This window comes from Euprymna scolopes, chromosome 11 (assembly GCF_053919585.1).
Source record: "Euprymna scolopes isolate OS-2025 chromosome 11, ASM5391958v1, whole genome shotgun sequence".
Classification (NCBI taxonomy): Eukaryota; Metazoa; Mollusca; class Cephalopoda; order Sepiida; family Sepiolidae; genus Euprymna; species Euprymna scolopes.
Genome location: NC_136492.1, coordinates 1166008 through 1188829, shown reverse-complemented (window position 1 = coordinate 1188829; position 22822 = coordinate 1166008). Strand labels below are relative to the sequence as shown.

At 34.8% G+C, this 22822-nt stretch overlaps 1 protein-coding gene across 2 annotated transcripts in view; it reads right to left on the bottom strand.

The window, feature by feature from the left end:
- LOC145287716 (uncharacterized) overlaps positions 1-22822 on the bottom strand; it is a 640174-nt gene that overhangs the window by 11141 nt on the left and 606211 nt on the right. For both annotated transcript variants that reach the window (XM_080135469.1, XM_080135468.1), the window contains 3 exons: positions 14238-14387; positions 11810-11935; positions 6304-6400 (listed from right to left, as the gene is read on the bottom strand). In XM_080135469.1, the coding sequence (XP_079991595.1) occupies positions 6304-6400; positions 11810-11935; positions 14238-14387 (373 nt within the window). The remainder of the gene's footprint in view (positions 1-6303; positions 6401-11809; positions 11936-14237; positions 14388-22822) is intronic.

The window sequence follows — 22822 nt, the reverse complement described above, 5'->3', positions numbered from 1 at the left end:
ACAAGGGTCTACAGCGCATTGTCTAAATTGTTGTTTAATAATATAATCATGGAGTACTGTGTTCCAACACTAAGCACTCTGCTTTAGACCATATAATTACTTGTTAAGTCGCCACACGCTATTTTTATTTTTCATTATAAATCCCTCTGGAGGGGTAATATAAATTTCACAATCTATTGCGGCATTCAAATAAGCATTTTTTACGTCCATTTGATGGATGTTTAGGTCATATTGTGATGCGACTTGCAGCAAAATTCTGATTGTCGTTAGGTTTGTGGTCGGTGAAAACGTAGAAAAGTATTCTTTACTGTAAATCTGAGAGTACCCCTTAGCAACAAATCTTGCTTTGCACTGTTCTACGCCTGATGCTATACTCTTTTTTGCAAAGACCCATCTGGTAGAAATAACATGTTTATCTCTTGGGAGAGGCACTACCGTATAGGTATCATTTTCTGTTAAGGCATCTATTTCTTTTTTTCATGGCAATTTTCCATTCATCACAATGTTCTGAATTAATTGCTTCGTTGAAGCTTTTTGGTGCATTTTCCATTGAATAGCAATAGTCGATTTGACAATCATTTATATTGTCGACCACAAAAAAATCGGGTCGTCTTCTATTTCTTTTGGGATATCTTTCGACTTCATCATCATCATCATCATCATCATCATCATCATCATTGACACTCTCGTCTCCGTCATTTTTATTGTTTTCGTTTGTTCTAATTATTTGAGGTAATATAATTTCATCCTCTTCATATGACAGGGTTTCGTCTGTAAAATTAAACGTGTGTGTGAATTTTACACACCGGATTCTTTTTATTTTATTTTTTTTCGGGAAAAAATATTAAATTGGCTGGACTGTTTTATCGTATCCAAGAAATATACCTCTGTCGGCTTTAATATTCAATTTACTCTTTTTCTCTATATATGCGAAGCAAGTTGAACCAAATATATGCATTCTGCTTAAATTTGTTTTTTTTACCGCAGAAAGATTACTATGGAGTTTTAGATAGTGTTTTGTTAAAGCACCTGTTGCGTATATAGGCTGCCGCCATAAGTGCATACGTCCAGAGGTTTTTAGGGAGTTTTGATTCAATGAATAGGCATCTTGCCATTTCAAAAAGTGTCCGCCACGCACGTTCAGCAGTCCCGTTTTGGTGTGGCGATCTAGGAGCTGATGTTTCATGCCTGATATGATGGTTAATTAGTAAAAGTTCAAAGTCTTTATTGGTGAATTCCGTACCGTTGTCAGAGCGAATACACTTGATTTCACCGTAGGGGGCCATGTCGGCTAGATATTTCTTAGTTGCTAGCAGGGTATCAGATTTGTTCTTTAAAAAGTAAACCATTATTAAACCTGAATGGTCATTTACGAAATTCAACACATATCTATAATGTTCTCTGGCCATCGGTTCTACGGGACCGTTCAAGTCACAATGCACCATTGATAGGATTTTTTTGGCCTTTTTGTCTGGTATCTTGTTTTGATAGTTTGTCATTTTCCCTTGCGTACAGACGTCGCAGTTGAAGGTTTTTGATGTTTGTATTTGCATTCCATCAACTACAGTCGGCAACTTTTTGATATCAGGAATATTGTAGTGTCCAAGAATTTTATGCCATGTCTGTAGATCATGGCAGGCGGTTTTTGATGGGACTACGCTATTTAAATAATATAGTCTTCCATTTTCTTTAATTTCGAATACAGTTCCATTCGGGTATACCAGTTTTGATTTATTGGGGATAAAGTTTATATTTTCACCTTGTTTTGTGGCAGCTTGTATAGAAAATATATGTTGTTTAAATTTTGGGATTAGAAGAGCGTTTTCTAGAATACAGACACACAGTTCACCTTTATTGTTCTTTAGCGAGATTTTCACATTGCCTCTTTTCAAAACGATATCATTGACTCGACTCCCCTCAGCTAGTTCTACAAAATTATTTTGTGGCTAAAAGTTGGGATCAAAATTGATAAAATCAGATTCCTTTGTAATCACATGTGCCGTGGCCCCACAATCGACAAGAAAATTATTATTGTTTGTTGAAGCATCAAACGTACACGAAAATAAAATTGTATGTTCGCTAATAGAGCTCTCTACATTTTTAATGTAGTCGCCATTTTGAGTCCTGTATCTACATTGGAAACTCTTGTGATTAGGTCGTCCACAATTATAGCAAATAATTTTTGTACTTTTCTTAGGAAAAAACCTGCTTTTGGCAAAGTTGTGTTTTTTTATTCCTGGCATGGGTATAATTCGATTTTGGTGTTTTTATGTGTGTATTTTTAAATTTCATGATATTTGTGGATTCGTTTTTTTTTTCTGTGATCATTTGTTCAGTTTCTTCGTAACTTCTGAGTTCTATCTTGAATTGGCTAAAAGTCATGGTTTTTTTCTGGGTTATCACGTTGGTAAATGGCTTGAAATCACTCGGTAATCCCTTAAGGACCATGGAAATTAACAGACTGTCACTTATAACTTCACCAGACATTTTTAAAGAATTTGCAGTTATCTTGGCTCTTATAATATAATCAGTAATAGTTTCGGCTTCCATTCGTTTTAGAGAGGTCAGTTCAGGGTATAAAGACATAATTTTGGGTCTTCCTTTCGATAAATAATGCTCTCTCAATATGTTTAATGCTTTGCAGCCGTCGTCTAGGGCTTCTCTCATTACCAGTGATAGACTTCGGTCATCTAAACACTGTATTGATTCCTGAGGCGCCCCAACCGGGGAATGCCGACGGGGTTACTCAGCCAATTTTTAAAATTGCAGGAGTGCCCCTGCTTTAGGGGAGCCTGCGGGGTTCCTACTTTACAGGCCTTGTGCAAATATTGCCGATATGAGCGGCAATTAAATAACTACCCCATTAAAACAACAAAATATTGCAACACAAAACATTAGTTTCTTTTAATTGTTAAAGTATAAAACATTAGTGTCTTTTAATGGTTAAAGTACAAAATATTAGTTTCTTTTAATTGTTAAATACAAAATATTAGTTTCTTTTAATTGTTAAAGTATAAACATTAGTGTCTTTTAATTGTTAAAGTAAAAAATATTAGTTTCTTTTAATTGTTAAAGTACAAAATATTAGATTCTTTTAATTGTTAAAGTACAAAATACTAGTTTCTTTTAATTGTATAAAGTACAAAATATTAGTTTCTTTTAATTGTTAAAGTACAACATATTAGTTTCTTATAATTGTTTAAAGATAGAACATTAGTTTCTTTTAAATGTTAAGGACAACTAATTAGTTAATTACAATTGTTAAATGATAGAACACTAGTTTCTTACAATTGTTTCCGAACAAAACATTTTTTTCTCATTATTGTTAAAGATTAGGCCATTAGTTTTATTATTGTAAAAGAACAAACCATTAGTTTCTTATAATTGGTAAAGGATTAAACATTATATTCCTATAATTTTAGAATAACGACACATTAATTTCTTAGAATTTTTAAAGGATAGAACTGAAGTTTCTGATAATTGTTAAAAGACAAAACATCAGTCATAACATCATAATATGTAACAATAAATTGCCATCCTCATTCAAATACCAACTGGAGGTTATTTTCTGACATTTCATTTGCCCTGGAGAAGTGCACAGATTAAAAAGATATTGGTTTACGTTAAATTTCAACTTCTGCATATCTGTATAGCCAGTGAAGGAAGAAACTATTAGAATAGAAAGCTTAATACCTCAATAATGAAGGGGTGAGATTTTATTGCCAAGCGGGTTTGTCGGGGATATGAATGTCGATGGGGTCACAAGTACAACGAGTTCATCAGAGCGCAATAAGTTTACCTCCTCATTCAAGTACTAACTGGAGGTTATTTCCTGACGTGTCAGTTGCCCCGGGGAAGTGTACAGTTTGTTGTGCCACGTCTGTTATATAGCATAGTGTCATCAGAAAATATATTCATCTACGACAGTATTTGATCAGATATTTCGTTCATGAATCGCAGAAATAATAAAGATTTAGGGATCGACACCTGAGACACGTTAACATTAAAATGATATTTAGATTTACATTTAGATTTGGTTATCGTCCTTGATTTACTGTGTTTAGATTTTGGTTTCGATCTTAGCTGGAGTATTTTTCTTCTTTTACTTTCAAGAAATTAACGGTTTAGAAAAAGACATAATACTCGTATACACATGTCTCAGTTTCTGTATTAATTAAAATATAATATGTATGCATATTTTAGGACCGGCCATCGCCGCCTGTCTGCTAGTATGGCATAATTTCAAACTGAATTGCACACATTCGGTGGCTCATCATACACCCTTTAAAATCTAACTTACACCCAGCTTGTAAAGTGGTTGAATAGTCAAAAGTTAACTATTCTACACTCCCGTAATAATCTAGAGTTTGTTTTGACGCGCTGCTTTCAAAGCTCACGACTCCAAAACTCGTAACTTTGCTGTCAAAACTTACTGGTCGAACATTCAAATCCAAAACTGCCAAAAACCGTGCAAAATCATTTACATATCAGGTTACAAGTTACAAGTTAGCAAACATAAAAGGGAGTAGCCGTCGTTGTTTCTTTTCTTTTCTTTTTGCCTGCCTACGTACACTACAGGCTGCATAAAAATATGTTTGTACAATTTTCTTTTTTAAAGCATTTTATCACATGTAAATTTTTCACACATCACCTGAAACTTTAAAAATACATTTCACATATCAATTAATTTAGTACGCTTTTTCATCAACTCTACAAACACCATCTGAAACTTTTAAAAAGCAATTCACATATCAACTAATATATATAAGACTCTTTATATCAACATTAAGAACATTAGTTAAAACTACAAGTAAGTAATACAAACCTACCAGCAAATACATAAAACTCTTCTTTTCACCAACTCTACACACATCAGCTTATCTTCATTGATTACTCACGAATCATCTAAGATTTAGGTCTTTTACTTTAAAAAAATATGATTAAAGCAAATTATATCTTAGCACAAATCGAGCAGACATTTTAAAATACAGATATCTATATTCTGGATATCAATGTTACTATCGCGGTCCTTTATAATATTGTCATTAATACTGTTTTCATCGTCTCCGTTTTCTGTAAGCATAACATACACATATGGCCACTGAATTGGTGATAGTACATTGACCTATTTTATCCACACAAAACTTTTACACAAACATCTTCGGATAAAATTCCTTCGGCTTTTGCAGTACTGGGATACTTTTGCTGTTTTAAATAATGCGCAATGAATCAAATAAGATTAACGTATTTTAAACAAAGCAATTAATTGATCTCACATTTAGATAAACCGTTGTATATTTCACTTACCTTTTGATATATTTCTATAATACGGGTAAAACCGATAAAATTGTCGCTGTAGAAAAGACGACATGATTCCGTTTCCGTTCGATGAAAACTGGTTTTCGTTTTTTGTTGCAGACCATCTAATAGATGGCCAGTTGTGTATGAATCCCAAGATCGATAGTAGCCTTCTATCATGTGTGAAAGTGATACAATATTCAACTAGCGAGAATGGAGATGCCCCGCCGTACAACTCATGTTCTCTACTAATTCAAGTTATGGCAAAAAGACTATTGTCATCATCCTCAAAGTACAAATGCGGACAGTTTAACGCTTGAGGGCAGAGCTTAATGCATCGGATGACCCACAGTTTTGATATTTGGTGTGGTTTTAAGTGAGAGTCACATTATGCCACATTATCGCATCTTCGAAGTTGGCTTGAAAGTCAGCAGCAAAGTGTACCTGGATGTTCGGGTTAGGGTTTGGTGATCTCCTTGTGCCACTACCTGGCCGCTGACAGACCCTGGGTGTAGCAGCAAGACTCGGTGCTGACCACAAGTCCAAAGAGACCCAGGCTTGATTTCAGAAACAGTGGTACGACTGTTTTACCTTTTCTTACTAGCCCCACTCCTCCCCCGAACTTAACCCACTGGACTACTTCGTTTAATCATAAATCAGGAACATCACCAACATGACCTCCCACGACACAAACTGATCGCCGCAATCCGCCGTATATTTGTCGAGCTTCCGTCGGCGCTTGTGCAAAAGGCATACTTCCAGTTCTAGACCCGTATAGAGGCGCTGATTGAGGCTGAATGCAGCCACATTCAATAGATGTCAGCTCTATTAGAGAACCAGTTACTCGAATTGATTTTTTCAATAAAATTGTAAAATAAAATTGTAGTGTTGTTTTCTTTATGGTGACCATTTTATTGTTCTATCCTGTATATATTGTTTTAAACAAAAGATTAAAATGATACGATGTTTATATAGGTAAAAATAATCGTTGTATATCTCACTTACCTTGAATGCGTTAGTACAACGACAAGTATTTGAATTATAACCAGAATCAATCCAATACATCCAATCAGCACAAAGATCCACCACTTGCCAGAAGGTTCTGAAAAAAAAAAAAAAAAAAAAAAAAAACAATTCATATATATAAGTAGGTTCATGGACGCATGTCTTTAAAATCTAACATGCGTTTACTCAATCGTTGCACGCACGCATACACCTTCAAATAACGCACCGGTTACCTGTCCTTGTAATTCTCGTTTGTCCAACAGGCGGCGTTCTCTGCTTTCGCCTTTCTCTTTCAATCTTTCCTTTTCAATTCGAACCTTGAATGTGATCGGACGCAAATCTTAGACACGCCTCGACATGGCGTCTACCTTCCTCAAGTTAAGAATTAATACACGTGTTAACTCTCGCATACAGTATGAACTCTTGTGGTTACACATGCAAACATCCAGACACACGTATGCACAGAAACATTCTAACTCCTTACGTATGTACACAACGAACTTATAACGAACATTTTAATACATGTATGCTAGTTACATACACAAGAACTCTCGTATACATATACGTGCGTGTACACAAACACATTCTGTATTGTCCAATACTTCTCGGTGTAAATAAATATTTTCTTTATATATGTATATATGTAAACCTTATTTAGCGTGCTTCATCCAATGTTCTTCTTAAATGTACTCGTGACAAATGCTTTATTGTTGATTGTTTTTATTACACTGTCCGAATTATAAATGACGACCTCGTGTCACCTTTAAGTAATCGGACTCACAATGGGCAGCCTTCTGATAAACGGGATCTATCTACAAACCGGGACTCTCCCACAGGTGGACTCCATTAACGATATTCTTATAGTCCACTATTTGCCGCATTCGTGTGAAAAGAACACATATATATTTTTAAGAATTAAGAATGTTGGAAAATATACGTGTTTGTAAAATAAGAATAAACAATTTCTTGGCATTTGCTTGAAATGAAGACAGGAATAAAATCCTCAATCGACCGAAAAAAAACAAACAAAAAAAAAAACAAAAGAACAGATTGAAAGCAGTTTGGCCTTGACCTTCGCACACGTACAATATTTACTTTTTATGTACAGTGGAGTGCGTTTTGTTAATATATTTTCAAATTTTTTAATAAAACTATTTTTGTAACATGGTGAATATGAGTGCGTGGGGAAATAGCAGCAGCAGTGAAGGATGGCTTGCGAAGAGATTAGCAGCAGCAGCAGTGAAGGATGGCTTGCGAAGAGATTAGCAGCAGCAGCAGTAACTGAAAAATGTTTTTATCGACTTCATCAAATGAGTCAAATTTCAGAACTTCAGAAAGTGTTGTATTGAGCGGAAAAGGCCGTAATGGAACACTTTCAGGACTTAAGGCCGGATTGTTCTGCTGCATCAAAGCGTGCTTTCTGTTGATCAGAGCTAGGTATTTTTGCTTCAACTTTTCGTAGACCCACCTTTTCAGTAAAGTGAAATCGCCGTATATGCAATTTTTTAGTCACCTTCGGCAGCACAAATCTCTTCTGCGGCTTTCCTGGTTGAAAGAAGTCGACTCCAGCAGAAATTAATCAAAACTCGCAGCTCAATTTTATCAATTGACATTTGGAATAGAAATATCCAAATCACTATAACAATATAAACTTAATTTAAAAAATAAATAAATAAAAATAGTACAAAACTTCAATTTTTCGTTTACAAACTTTTGGATTAACCTAATATAGACCCACCGTAACTCGCACATACAAATATAATCACACTCATTTATTCAACTTAATAATAATAACCATTAAATTATTAGCTACTTTTTTATTCGCCTCTTCTTTTGAGGACTTAGAACTAACTTAGACGATGTAGAATCATTTTTCCCAGCAAAATTCCTTGTTAGTACTAAATGGAACTAATATACATTCCTCTAACCCGTCTAACCACTTTAACATGTCTGACCATTTACCACCTTTCCGAATACATTTACGCATACATTACTTGAACAGACGCATACATTTACTTGAAACCTATATTCGATATATCCTCCCTTTGACTTTGGGAACCCATAAAAGATTCAGACGACCAGGCCTTCATGTGCTTTAGACTAAACCTGCAATATAGTGTTAGCTAATTATGTTCTCTACCGTTCTCCATCAACAAAGACTGTACTTTAATCAACCATGTATCTGATAGCATATATAATGCACTGTCTCTACATACTACCGCACAAGTACGTGCATTTGGTGATTTAATGTCAACCACAGTAATTGGCTTAGTGTGTCTAATTACACAGCATCACACATAGCTTTTCTATATACTATTCCCTGTAACAGACACTTACGTTCCTGATCTTTCTCCTAGAGCGGTATGAGCAGCCAGCCTCACTTCTAGATATATTTATGACCAAATTTCCCATTGTGTAACTGCTGCCCTATACCCTATTCGGGAATGCTGATTTCACTGTGGAACTGGTACATATGCCCCTAAACTCTCGATCTCTAAGTTAAAGAGCCATTACTTAAAACGACAAAGTACTTCAAGAAAGCTGACTAGGAAGCTATCAGGGATCACATCAGAGACGTTCCATGAAGTATCTTTTCTGGTCCTGTGGTAGAGTGTTCAAACGAAGCTATTGAATAATTCAAAGCAGCATTTGAAAAACATGTTTCGGCACGAAAGGTCAAAAGCAAATTCTAGTCTCCTCAATAGTTCACTTCTACTTGAATGCCGTTGCCATTACTCAAAAGCAGCATGCATACCACAGACTTATTCCATATAAGTCCAGTACAAATAGGCAAAATATACAGAAGCTAGAAATAATTATAAGAGTGAAATAGTCGCATAACGAGAAGGCATAAGAAAGTCACCAGAAAACGCAGAGTTACAGAAATTAGGAATTCAAGATTTCTGGAAAATTTTTAACAGTGAAAAAATAATGGGAAATCAACAATTCACCCACTGTGTAACAACCTTGCGGATGTTTGCACGGTAGATGAGCAAGCATATCTGCTTGCCCTACGGTTTGCCTCTAACTCTACTTAAGACCCAATAACCACTTCTCCCCAATTTCTCTTTGTGGAGAGATGCCACACTCGATTATCTGAAAATCAGCCCTTCCCATGCTCGTGATGTAAAAATGTTTAAACACATCGAAGAGGTGTGAGTCTGATCTCATCCATGTTATACTGTTTAAAAATGCTCACATGATGTTGCTCTGGTTATCTACAAACTCTTCAACAAATGCCTTACTAAATCTTGCTTTCTTAGCTGCTGGAACATTGCTTCTAGTTTTACAGTTTAAAAAAATTCTGACAAAATGACTGACCCACTAATTGGCATTCTTCTTCTCTTGCCCCAAATCTAAACTCCTTAATCAATCAGGATCACTACCTCATAGATAATAAATTCTTTTCCGACCAATAGTATATGGTAAGAAAGGCTAATCTATTGCAGATATCCTAACTGCAATCTCTGAACGTATATACCAAACTTTTAAACAAATGCATTAACGAATCGTGCTTCTCTGACTGCTAGAAAATTGCTTCTGTGGTACAAGAATTCTGGTGAAGGAACTGACCCATTTGATTATCGCCCCATTTGTCCCTCCATCTTTTCGCAAAACTTTTGAGTCCATAATTAATCAAGCTCTAGTCCACTACCACTTCTGTCTGACCAACAATATGAATTTAGGTAAACCCGTTCTAATGCAGATCTACTAACTGTAATATCTGAACGTGTATACCAAGTACTTGATAATGCATGGGAGGCTTGATCCATGGGCCTAGATATATCTAAAGCCTTTGACAAGGTGCGAGACCGTGGCCTTCTCATGAAAATTACATTATATGGTATTACTGGACTAAAATTTAACATAATCAAATCCTTCCAAAATATAAGTAAAATCCAGTTTGCGCTTAAAGGTTGTACGTAAAAACATCGTGATAAAAATGCGAAATTGGTAAAATCTTAGAAAACCTCCAACCCGTAGTGGAATGTGGCCGTAAATGGATGGTAACATTCAATTCTGCCAGGACTAAGTTTTTCCCGTTAATAATTAGGAAATAAACATTTTCGACAATTGATTGTCATATCTAATGATTCATCATCTGAAAATACTCTGTTCAAGCTCCTCGGCCTACATTCACAGGTAAGACGAATTGGAACAAATTAATTGAGGTCATTACCAATGTTGCTGTGAATAAGGTGGGCTCTCTCTAAACGGCTAGAATGTTACTCACTCCTGAGGGAATCCTCTATCTCTCCAAAGTAACCATTCGCCCATGCATGGAATATTGTTGCCACATCTGGGCTAGTTCATCTGCCACATATCTCTCACTCATAAACACGGTTCAAAAAAGATTCGTCAACTAAATAGGTGTCGCACTAGCAACCAAACTACAACCTCTGTATCATTGCTGAAATGTTGCACCTCTGTGTCTATTTTACAAGTATTTTAATGCGACGAAATCAAATCACTTGTACAGCCTCGACGTAAATACCCCAACTAACTAATTTGATGTTTAAAAACATAAATTAGACAAATGGAGATATATTAGGGGTGAGGTAGAAAAAAACCTCTATCGAGACGTTTCGGCCGATACTTTTCAATATATATATATATATATATATATATATATATATATATATATTCATATATTCCGTTTTTAATAAATAAATCTTAAGCTCTTATATTGAATTTTCTTCTTCATAATCGACCACTGTGCTGGAATTATTCCCCCCCAAACAGTGAATATATATATATATATATATATATATATATATATATATATATATATATGTATATATATATATATATATATAATCCTTGTAAATTTAGGCCCAATTAGTTAAAGTGGCGTTATTCTTTTTTTTTTTTTTGTTGGAATTTGCCCAATATTTGACTGATATATCTTTTTTTAGATAATCATAACCCAGGACATTCACTTGAGGTTTATACAAAGGTTTATTTAAAAAGGGGATACAAGGCGGGAGTTTATCTCTCTCGGTGTCTTGGAACTCTCTGATTCCCGGAGGAGTATTTCTACATTGTCTGTGTATCATTGTACAGAAGGGTTCTAGCTCATTCCATTATAACACTGACTTACTACGCTTTGTAATATCGTAAGAACGTTCGCTTTTATCTGCATGGCCAACTTCGCAGTTTCCACGTCGCCAATCAGTCTGATGGAAGCTGGGTCATTACGATGGCTTTATTCTGTCGGACTGGTGCAAAATGCTCCGTGTAATCCTAGCAGGTTCAGCCTCCTCCCAGGCCTTGCTTCCGCTTGTTGCTTGAGGCTTCCTCCTAGGAAAATGCCGACGGGAATTCTCAGGCATATTTTTACAGGGTAAAAGTGATCCTCTTTTCCCACCTTCCGATTTGTGTCACATCCTCTCGCAGTGGGAGAGTGGTAAATATCGGCCAAATATGTTAGTGATCGTAGATTTTTAACTGGCTTGAGTCTTGCACTTTCGAAATGCTTGCGCTAAATATTTATTAATCCACTTACCATTATATATCTCACATTGCTCTCCAGAAAACTTTTCCGAGCAAAAACAGATGGGATGCATATCGTTCACAGCCTTAGAACAGATTCCTCCATTTTTGCAATAGGTTGAGTCAAGTATACATTTGGCTACAACAAAAAAAGACATTAAATGTTTCATTTGTGAATAAGTCAAAAAATCCAAACTTAAACTAAATTATTATACATTTTATTGCTTGAAAGTAACGAATTATATTTAACTTATAATACAACAAATTATATTTTAGTTTAAATGTAACAAATTATATTTTACTTTAAATGTAACTAATTATATTTAACTTGAAAAGTAACGAATTATATTTAACTTCTAATGTAACAAATCACATTTTACTAGCAAACACCTGGCGTTACCCGGTCGTACAATACGCTTAAACATGATATTTTAATTTATGCAGATTATAGAATCAATCCTTTATTGATTATTATATATTACGAGTAATTATTTTCCCAGTGGATTAATTCGAAAATAAAATTTTAAATAATAATGATAATTTCGTTCATCAAATTCAATCTGTGTTTGTTTACAATATCACGTCAGCTTTTTCCAGACTTTTTTATACGACATTAAAAATTGTCGTAGACTCTTGAAAATTCACCATGTTATTGTTATACATCTTTCGAGTAGTTCTAGGACAACAGCATACTCTTTTCATTGTTTTGACTTTCGAGTGTATATCTGTTGATATTCTATATGCTTTTATATAGAGTGACGTGGTTATATATATATATATATATATATATATATATATATATATATATATGTATGTATATATATATATAAAGCTAAATGTGTGTGTGTCTGGTCACGAATAGGCTCCTATATGGGTGACTATTAAAAAAAACCCTGATTACATATAATAATAGAAGATGTATCGAGACACGGGAATGAGTATGTTTGATCTGGCAGAACGGGGGTTCATTAAAATAGTGGGGTCTGCGTTCGCGCCTGGTTCACAAAGTATGGAAATAAAAAAAAAAAAATAAAAAAAAAGTTTTTGATATAGATGTACATGAGAATACTTTGATAAGTATGTTTTAACTTAAATAGAGATGGTATAATAAATTTGTGGGGTCTGCGTTCGCGCCTGCCCTCCATAGAATGGAAATAGGCACACACTTTAATAAAGACTTTTCATATCTATCTGCGTAAGTATACTTTGATAATTATGTTTCAGTTTGGAGAAATATGGTATAATAAAATTATGGGGTGTTTGTTCGCGCCTGACCTCCATAGAATGGAAATATGTGACAAAGTTTAACAAGGTTTTTTTAATATAGATCCACAGAATATTGTGATAAGTGCTTCAGTGTTAACAGGTATTATATAATAAATTATGGGGTTTATCTATTTTATTTTTCTTTAATCATATTTTGCTTTGGTTTTGATACCCTCAAATTCGAAGCTATTTCTTTACAACCCTTCCTTTTCATAACCTATCACACTGTCACAAATCAGTCCATTTTCTGTAGGCTGTTTTTGAACCCAGTCAACGACGGGTACTTTTGCTAGTATATATATATATATATATATATATATATATATATATATGTATATATATATATTGTCATCCACATACAGTACTGATTCCTTGTATCACAACTCATCAGTGGCGTAAATATTTCTCCTAGAGTGTGCATTAAATCTACACCCTCCCGTCGCAAAGTGCTAGAACCATCAGCTTCTTTACAAACAAATTAATAGTGGGCTTCGCTTAATCGCTTTAAATACGCGTCGGTGAAAATATATTTACAAAGTGCTCAACCCAAAGAGGGGGGCACATAAAATACATTGGTTACGTAACCAATGTATTTTATAGATTTTTCTTGCCTTTCCCTCCACATCCACCCCACCTCGCCCATTATCTCTGCGAATATAATTTCTCCCTGCACCTCTACTTAGAATATCACCAATTTGCTATATCCCCTACAACTAAGCGACATAAATGTGATAGCCTTAAAAGGAACGACCTCTCGGAAACATAATATTGAAAAATTAAAAAAAATCGTCCATTATTTCATGTAGAAACTTCGTTTTGTTGGAAGGGGGGTCACGTAAAACTCTAGATTTCGGTGCTTTGTAAATAGTGCATGCGCGAAAGGTCGCTTCGTTGTTCCATTTTAAAAAGCGTAATTTGCAACTTCTTATCATTTTTGTCGTCGTAATCCGATCGATAGAATGTTCGATTACGAACTTAAGTTGTGCAAGTTCGCGTCCAGCACGCGGAGTTTTTACCCCCCTTTTTTATTACAAAATTTTGCTTCCGTTGTCGCTCCTGTTCGATTGTACCCAAGTCCCTTTTTTATTTAACCGTATTTTTCCAAAGGGCAACGCCGCATGCACTTGCCCTGCTAGTATAAATATAAGAGCCGTGTATATCCCGTATTTACTTACATATACATTGGCTGCTTGAATTGGATCTTGACTTGCTAGTTAAAGGGAAGGTGCAAGTGGTGCATTCACGTTGGTTTATACCAGAATATGTACCCTCGGGGCAATCCACACACCCAGTTTCGATTGCTTTCGTACCAGCCGGGCAAAACTCTAGAAGAAAAAAAGATAAAAATAAGAAAAAATAAAAAAGTTTGATTATTTATAAAATTGCTTTATTTTTATTCGTGTTTTCTCCTAACAAGGCATTTCGTCACTTGGACGTAAGGGGCTACTATTTGGGACAATGGCTAGGAAACATTAATAAGATATTGGTTTACATTACATTTAAACTTCTTCATATCAGTACAGTAAGATAAGCAGGTAGCAAGAAGGGAATTCCAAAGTACAGCTGTTTGAAGTAAGAAAGTATAGAGTAGAAAGTTTTCTGGCATTTAGGGACCTCAACAGTGGAGGTGTGAGATTTTGTTGCTAAGTAAGCAAATCGGAGATATGTACGTCGAGGGAGCACAAGTGCAATGAGTTCATCAGAACACATTCCATTAAAGTATTTGTAAAAAAGGCACAGATATTCAACATTGCAGCGATGGGAAATGGGATGGAGCTTAGTTGACAAAGAGGGAACTATAAGATTGATTACTCTTTTTGGATCGCATCTAATAGGGAGAGGCTAGTGGTAGATACACCAACCTAGATGTGGCAACAATACTCCATGCGAATGGTGGCTTTGTGATTATACTGTCAGGTGTGATTAGTTTACTAGTTCCATAGAGAGGCATGCCATTCTCACACTATTGCGGACGATGTTACGATATATATATACATACATACATACATACATACATACATATATCTATATCTATCCATCTATCTATCTATCTATCTATCTATATATATATATATATATATATATATATATATATATACTAGCATTTACTGCAAAGGAGGAAAAGAACGGGGGGGGAACCTGACGTCTTTGTTGCTCCGATCACCGCCAAACCGGAAGTGACGTAGATTTTAATTAAGGCTAGACAATCGAAAGGAGAGGAGGACTTTCGAAAATATCGGAGAAAAAAGCGACCCTCTGTAGAAAAGTGCTCAGTTGAAGGTGAAGATATTAACGATTTTAGCCAATTTTCCGATATTTGTCGTCTGAAAGGTCGAGCTTAAAAATGATACTGATCTTGTAAAAATCCGTCGCCTCTATCGAAAGTTTTAGGCAGACATGCAAAAGTAATACATACATACATTTATATATTGGTAACTAAAAATTTTCGGCCCAAACCGATTAAATGTTACAAGAACAGCAGCCTGTTCTTGTAAGTGAGTAAATATGAACTAGGATAGTCAAGGATTCGAACTTGCGAAGCTAGATTTGGAATTGAGAATTCCAATCATAAGTTAAAATAAATACAGAATGTTATTGAAAATAAGGAATGTGAACTGCCATTGTTTAGCTCACACAAAATAGTTAGATATCTGTTTATTGAAAAAGGAATGTAATGATGAATTTTATTGCTGTTATAAAAATGAAAATTAAAATAAGCAATTTAAAAACGGACAATGGAAAATGTTATTTGTAAAGTGGGTTACGAAAATTAGGTTAGAGGGTCGGCTTTGTAAGAAACATGTGAATAACAATGCATGGTTAAACACGGAGGCATGTCGTGCTATGTGTTCTGAGAGGCACGTACTGGTCATGCAGTGACGTCATGAGGTATGAAGTTAGTTAGATAAGTCAGAACCAGAATCAGTCAGATCAGAGAAGCGAGAGGAGTTAGACGGGAGAAGCTAGAAGAGTCAAGGCACCTTCTGGGAAGCGAGGGGTTTTAGAGATAACCATGTAAACAACTTTGAATCTCTGAAGTTAAGCAATCATTTTCCGACCGGTCGAAGAAATATACGTATCATCATGTGTTTTTATAACTGCCGTCTTATGTTGTGTCATTCTACCAAAACAAAGGTGAAGTGAAATTGTATTAATATGAACTTTGTGTTTATAAAAATGTACAACTGTCAAAACGTAAATGTCAAACGCACTCTCGGTCTATCTATCAAGATATTCATAAATCTCCTCTCATTGAATTACAGGCTTGGTTCTCCTGTAGTAATCTGTACCCTACCTGTCGGTCTCGTTATATATAAGACATGTCTCCATCTCTCTACAATATGAACACTCACAATGAATATATATAATATCTAGCATCTCACAACATGATCACACACAAGAACACACTAAGACTCTTACTAACATGAACAACAACAACAAATATATAAGTCGTCATCTGAATAAGAACAACGCAGCATACTCTCATATTTGGTAGCTTCCAAAATAACACCCAGTACGTAACATTAAAACGCTTGCCCTGCCTCTGAATATTCTTTATAATAAATTTCAAATGTTTAGACCAGAAATTGCCTGAGTAATTTGGTAGAGACCTCAAAGGTCAAATATTTTTAACTTTTACCTTATTATGAGACCTTAACATTTATTGTTTGGTCCTCAAATCAAGTTATTAATTTAGATCCACATCCAAGAAACTTATATCTAAAATTTCAAGTGTTTAGACCCAAAATTGTCGGAGGAGTTTGGTAGAGTTTTCAAAGGTCTAATCGTTGAACTTTGAACCCTTAATAGCCAAATATCTGGCCGAAAACGGATCACAAAGATTTTCCCAAAGCTCAGTACCCTGTATATTAAATTTCAAACCTGTATACTTAAAATTGACAGAGTTATTGCGTAGGGAAATGTACACACAGCCACACAGATACACAGCCACACAGATACACACAGATACACAGACTCGTTCACTTTATATATATATAAATATATATATATATAATAGTGTATATATATATATATATGTATATATATATATATATATATATATATATATATATATATATATATATATATATATATAATAGTAAAATAGTACGCATGCCCCATAAGGATAGCATCTGCCCTGTTTTTGTGTTTTATGGAACCATTATGTCAGAGTTTTTGAGAATAGCTCGCGTTACTCTAAAATTAACAGATTTTATACCACCAGTTTCTGGCTTAGTAATAAGGATGATAAAACAAGGTGGGGATAAAAATAAAATATTTAAACAGTTAAATTAAGCATTTGTTCGTTATCCTGATGCTTTTGAATCGTTTAAGATAAACCAGACTATATTAATAAAGGAAATCCAAAACTATATTAGCAATGTATAAAATGTATTTATAATTACATATAATAAATTTATATATATATAAAAAAAAATGTATATATGTAAAAATAAAATATTTTTAACCTTTATATATCTAATTTTAAATAAATAAGAATGTAAATATAAAAACTACTAATTATAGTAGGGGTAATAAGTAGTTAAATGGATTAATCCAAATCTTATAAATACAAGACTGATAAATTAAAAAATGTATCCATTTCAAATGGATAGTACCAGTCAAGGATCCGTCACTTGACACTCAGCCCAACAGGTGAGGGACCGGAGACCGGCCCAGCACCTGTTGGACTGAGGTACACCGCCTGGGTAATACCTAGGAGGTCCACCCTCCCAGGCCTTGCCACTGGGCTTTCCGGTGGGGCAAGTTTATTGCTTGCTGCCTGAGGCGCCCCGACCGGGGAATGCCGACGGGGTTACTCAGGCAATTTTTAAAATTGCAGGAGTGCCCCTCCTTTAGGGGAGCCTGCTGGGTTACCACTTTCCGGCCTTGTGCCACATTTTGCTGAGTGGACAGCAAATAAATATAATCCATTTCAAATGGATAGTACCAGTCAAGGATCCGTCACTTGACACTCAGCCTAACAGGTGAGGGGCCGGGAACCGGCCCAGCACCTGTTGGACTGAGGTACACCGCCTGGGTAATACCTAGGAGGTCCACCCTCCCAGGCCTTGCCACTGGGCTTTCCGGTGGGGCAAGTTTATTGCTTGCTGCCTGAGGCGCCCCGACCGGGGAATGCCGACGGGGTTACTCAGGCAATTTTTAAAATTGCAGGAGTGCCCCTCCTTTAGGGGAGCCTGCTGGGTTACCACTTTCCGGCCTTGTGCCACATTTTGCTGAGTGGACAGCAAATAAATATAATCCATTTCAAATGGATAGTACCAGTCAAGGATCCGTGACTTGACACTCAGACCAACAGGTGAGGGACCGGAGACCGGCCCAGCACCTGTTGGACTGAGGTACACCGCCTGGGTAATACCTAGGAGGTCCACCCTCCCAGGCCTTGCCACCGGGCTTTCCGGTGGGGCAAGTTTATTGCTTGCTGCCTGAGGCGCCCTGACCGGGGAATGCCGACGGGGTTACTCAGGCAATTTTTAAAATTGCAGGAGTTCCCCTCCTTTAGGGGAGCCTGCTGGGTTCCCACTTTCCGGCCTTGTGCCACATTTTGCTGAGTGGACAGCAAATAAATATAATCCATTTTAAATGTGGAAATTGATGAATCGCACAGGTAAGAAATTCATTTTTATACTATGAAAAGGTTAGTAATCGCAATTAAGAATAGGAAATTGGATAAAAATCCTTTGTAACATGTCTTCTTCCTAAGATTAAGGGTGGTGGTATTTGATCAAAACTGCTGGGGAGCCATGAAGTAATATACTGTTTTGTTTTTAAATCCCCGAAACAGTGTTTCATGGTAAACAACTGATGATCCCTTGAAAAATAAAAAAATTGGTATTATAGTAAATTCGAGAGAGTTTACGCAGTGATTGCAGGTGATTAAATGACTTACTGACTAAATGGTTTTTTAACGAATGATAAAAAGTAATTTTTTGTATAGTTTCAAATGTTAAAAACTTCAAAGACTATATATATATATATATATATATATATATATATATATATATATATATATATATATATATATATATATATATATATATACTAGCATTTCAGCCCGACGTTGCCCGGGTATTTGGAGATGTATGCTGAGCAAAAAAAAAAAAAAAAGGGTAAATTTTTTTAACTTTGACCCCTGTTATGACTCCTTCAAATTTACTGTTTTGGGCTCAACCTAAGTTATTAAGTAAGAACCCTGTCCAAGCTACCTATATCTAAAATTTTAAGTGTGTAGACCCAAAATTGTCGGAGCAGTTTGGTAGAGTTTTCAAGGGTCAAATCGTTGAACTTTGACCCTTTAACAGCTAAATTTCTGACCGAAACCCGATCAGATAGATTTTCCCAAATCCCAGTACCCAGTATATCAAATTTCGAGTCTGTAGACTGAAAATTAACAGAGTTATAGCGTAGGGAAATGTACACACACAGACACACAGACAGACAGGCACTTTTACTTTTATAGATGAACTAGCATGGGTGCCCGGCGTTGCCCGAGGGTTTGGAGGTGTATGCCGAGCAAAAACAAAAAAATGGTCAATTTTTTTTACCTCTGACCCGTATTATGACCCTTTAAAATTTATTGTTTTGGGTTCAAATCAAGTTATTAAGTAAGATCCATGTCCAAAAGACCCATATCTAAAATGTCAAGTGTTTAGACTCAAAATTGTCTGAGGAGTTTGGTAGACCCCTTAGAAGCCAAATTTCTGACCGAAAACCGATCGCATAAATTTTACCAAATCTCAGTACACTGTGTATCAAATTTCGAGTCTGTAGACTAAAAATTGACAGAGTTATTACGAAGGGAAATTTACACAGACAGACAGACAGACACACACACACACAGACACGTTCACTTTTATAGACATACTAACATTTCAGCCCGGTGTTACCCGGGTGTTTGGAGGTGTATGCTGAGCAAAAAGAAAAAACAAAAAAAAAACGGTTAATTTTTTAAACTTTGACCCCTATTATGACCTCTTAGAAATTATTGGTTTGGGCTCAAATTCAGTTATTAAGTTAGATCCATGGTAATAACGATATATATATATATATATATATATATATATATATATATATATATATATATATATATATATATATATATATATATATATCCCGTTAAAAAAACGGGTGCCGTAAAAGAAAAAAAGTAGTAACAATTTCTTCGCTTAGAAAAACGAAGATTAAATACAAATAAACATTGCAGATAATAAGGAAAATATCTTATATTAAAAAGAGATATAATTGTGCATAAAATCTAATAAGGTGTTGTAGCTCAATGGTAAAATGCAAGATTACCGATTGTGTAGTCGTGAGTTCCACCCAATGCCAAGAATTGTAGCCATGCTAATCAAGGATGACGACAGAAAAATGTGCCCATAAATAAAATTTTATGCAAGTAAAAATATTTTTAAAATATTTAAATAAAATAAATAATTGACATTTTATAAATAAAAATATCTTCTCTATATAAATAAAATGAACTCATTTTTTCCCGTCTGATTTTGACCTTAATAGGATTAAAAATCAAGGTATTTCATACAAATATAATATGCACAAACGGCAGAACAATATCTGAGGTGTGTTATAGGATTATTATTTCTCAAATTCCTCGATAATCTTAGATTTCTATACTTTTTCTGCTGAGAAGTCACGGCCAAAATCGGTTAAGATCAATGGAAGTGGTAAAATATTTTCTCTCTAATAAATTCCTCCTCCCCCTGCCACCACTTAACACCGTTTGGGGATCGTTCACAAGGAACAGTTGAGAAGAGAACACCGGTTTGGCTTCGTAGTTCTTTCATGTGAAGTTATTTAAAATCACTAAACTAAGCTGCAGTGCTCTGTGGCGTAGTGGTTAGCGTGATGGACAATTCACATTATATTTTCACGTTCGCGCCGACCTACCGTAGTCGTTTTTTTTTTTTTCCTAAACAACTGGAATGGACTTTTCTTGGTGGCCGAACTGTTAACGTTGCAGATGTATTTTTTTTCACACTTTATTTTCCTACTTTTACTCATGACTCCGAGTTTGACCCTTCCTACTTACCTACTATAACATTTTTTAAACCTCCCCCCCTCCGTCCCGGAAACAAACACTCGGGTAACGCCGGGTACCCCCGCTAGTAAATAATAAAAAGATACATTTCGTAAAAAGAGGCACAAAACGAAAAACGTCATCTTTACACTGTTTAAGAAAGCGAAAATGAAATACAAATAGACAACTTCTTATATCGCGAATAACAAAAATAATCTTATATATATATATATATATATATATATATATATATATATATATATATATATTCATACTTTCACTACACTGAAGGATCGGTCGAAAATTATGTACTTGTAAAAAAAGTTTTTTAATTGTTTTGCATAATATTATTTTGTATTCATGCACACCACCAATTGAAAACGAATAAAGAAAAGTTATAAGCTTTTATACTTTTCGTATTCTGTTTTATTCATATATATATATATATATATATTGATTTTGTTGTTGTTCCTTCTTATGAAACGGATTTTTAATTTAATTATAATTTGATTTTTAAATTTTAAATTATCAATCACATTACTTAATATATATATATATATATATATATATATATATATATATATATATATATGTAATTATTTACTATAGCAATTATAGCATACCTACAGACACTAGTGTTTCATCCTTTCAGGATTCTTCAGTGCAGGGTGTCACGATAAATACCAGTCGATAGCTTTGAACCCAGCGACTGCAGTCATCTCTAGCTTCATTGGAAAGGACCATATCCATTCGGCTGCCTTTAACCGCGAGGGATGCTGTTGTCTTTTAAACATTTATTTTTTATAGAGTAATTAAAAAAAAAAAATTTTTTTGATCCTTCCTACTTACCTACCATAACATTTTTTAAAACTCCCCCCCCCCGTTCCGGAAACAAACACTCGGGCAACGCCGGGTACCCCCGCTAGTATTATATATATGTATATATATATATATATATATATATATATATATATATATATATATGCATATAAATTCGTATTCCTGTTCGTATTATTATCTATCAGACTACTGTTCTCATCTTGAGTGTGATTTTCACGTTAATCTTATTGATTACAAACTTATATTTCTTTATTTAAAGTTCTTAAATAAAAAATGGTCAATTTGTACGACGTGACCCAGCGCCGTTTTAACCCTAAAAAATTAAAACCTACTTTTTTAGAACCTAATACGTTTAAACAGACTTTATAAGTAATATGAAAGGAGAAATTTAAAAAAAAGAAGAAAATTAACATTTTAGAGTCGGGGATCACTTTTCTATATAAATATAACGTAAAATGGGCACCCACTTTTTGGCCACAAAGCGTTCAACACGACATGTCATCTCTAGCATTTTTTCAAGTTTGGCAATCGAGGGGGTGCAAAATATAACAAATAGAATTTGTTTGTGTTTTTTTTTTTGGTGGGGGCAATTTTAAACATAAAATAACAATAAATTTAATTTTTTATGAGACCATTCTGTACTTTCACCTAACAGTTTTATAAACAAACGAACACCAAATATGACAAATTCAATTGTTTTTTTTGGGGGGGGGGATTTATTAGAAATATAAAATGACGAAAAATTTCATTTAATTGTTTTTGGAATTAATGTTTGGTAGATCTTCATTTATTTAGGATTCTGCCGACTTGGCTATTTTTTTTTTTTTTTGCGATTGAACGTGCATTCGCTGTTATTTTTTATTA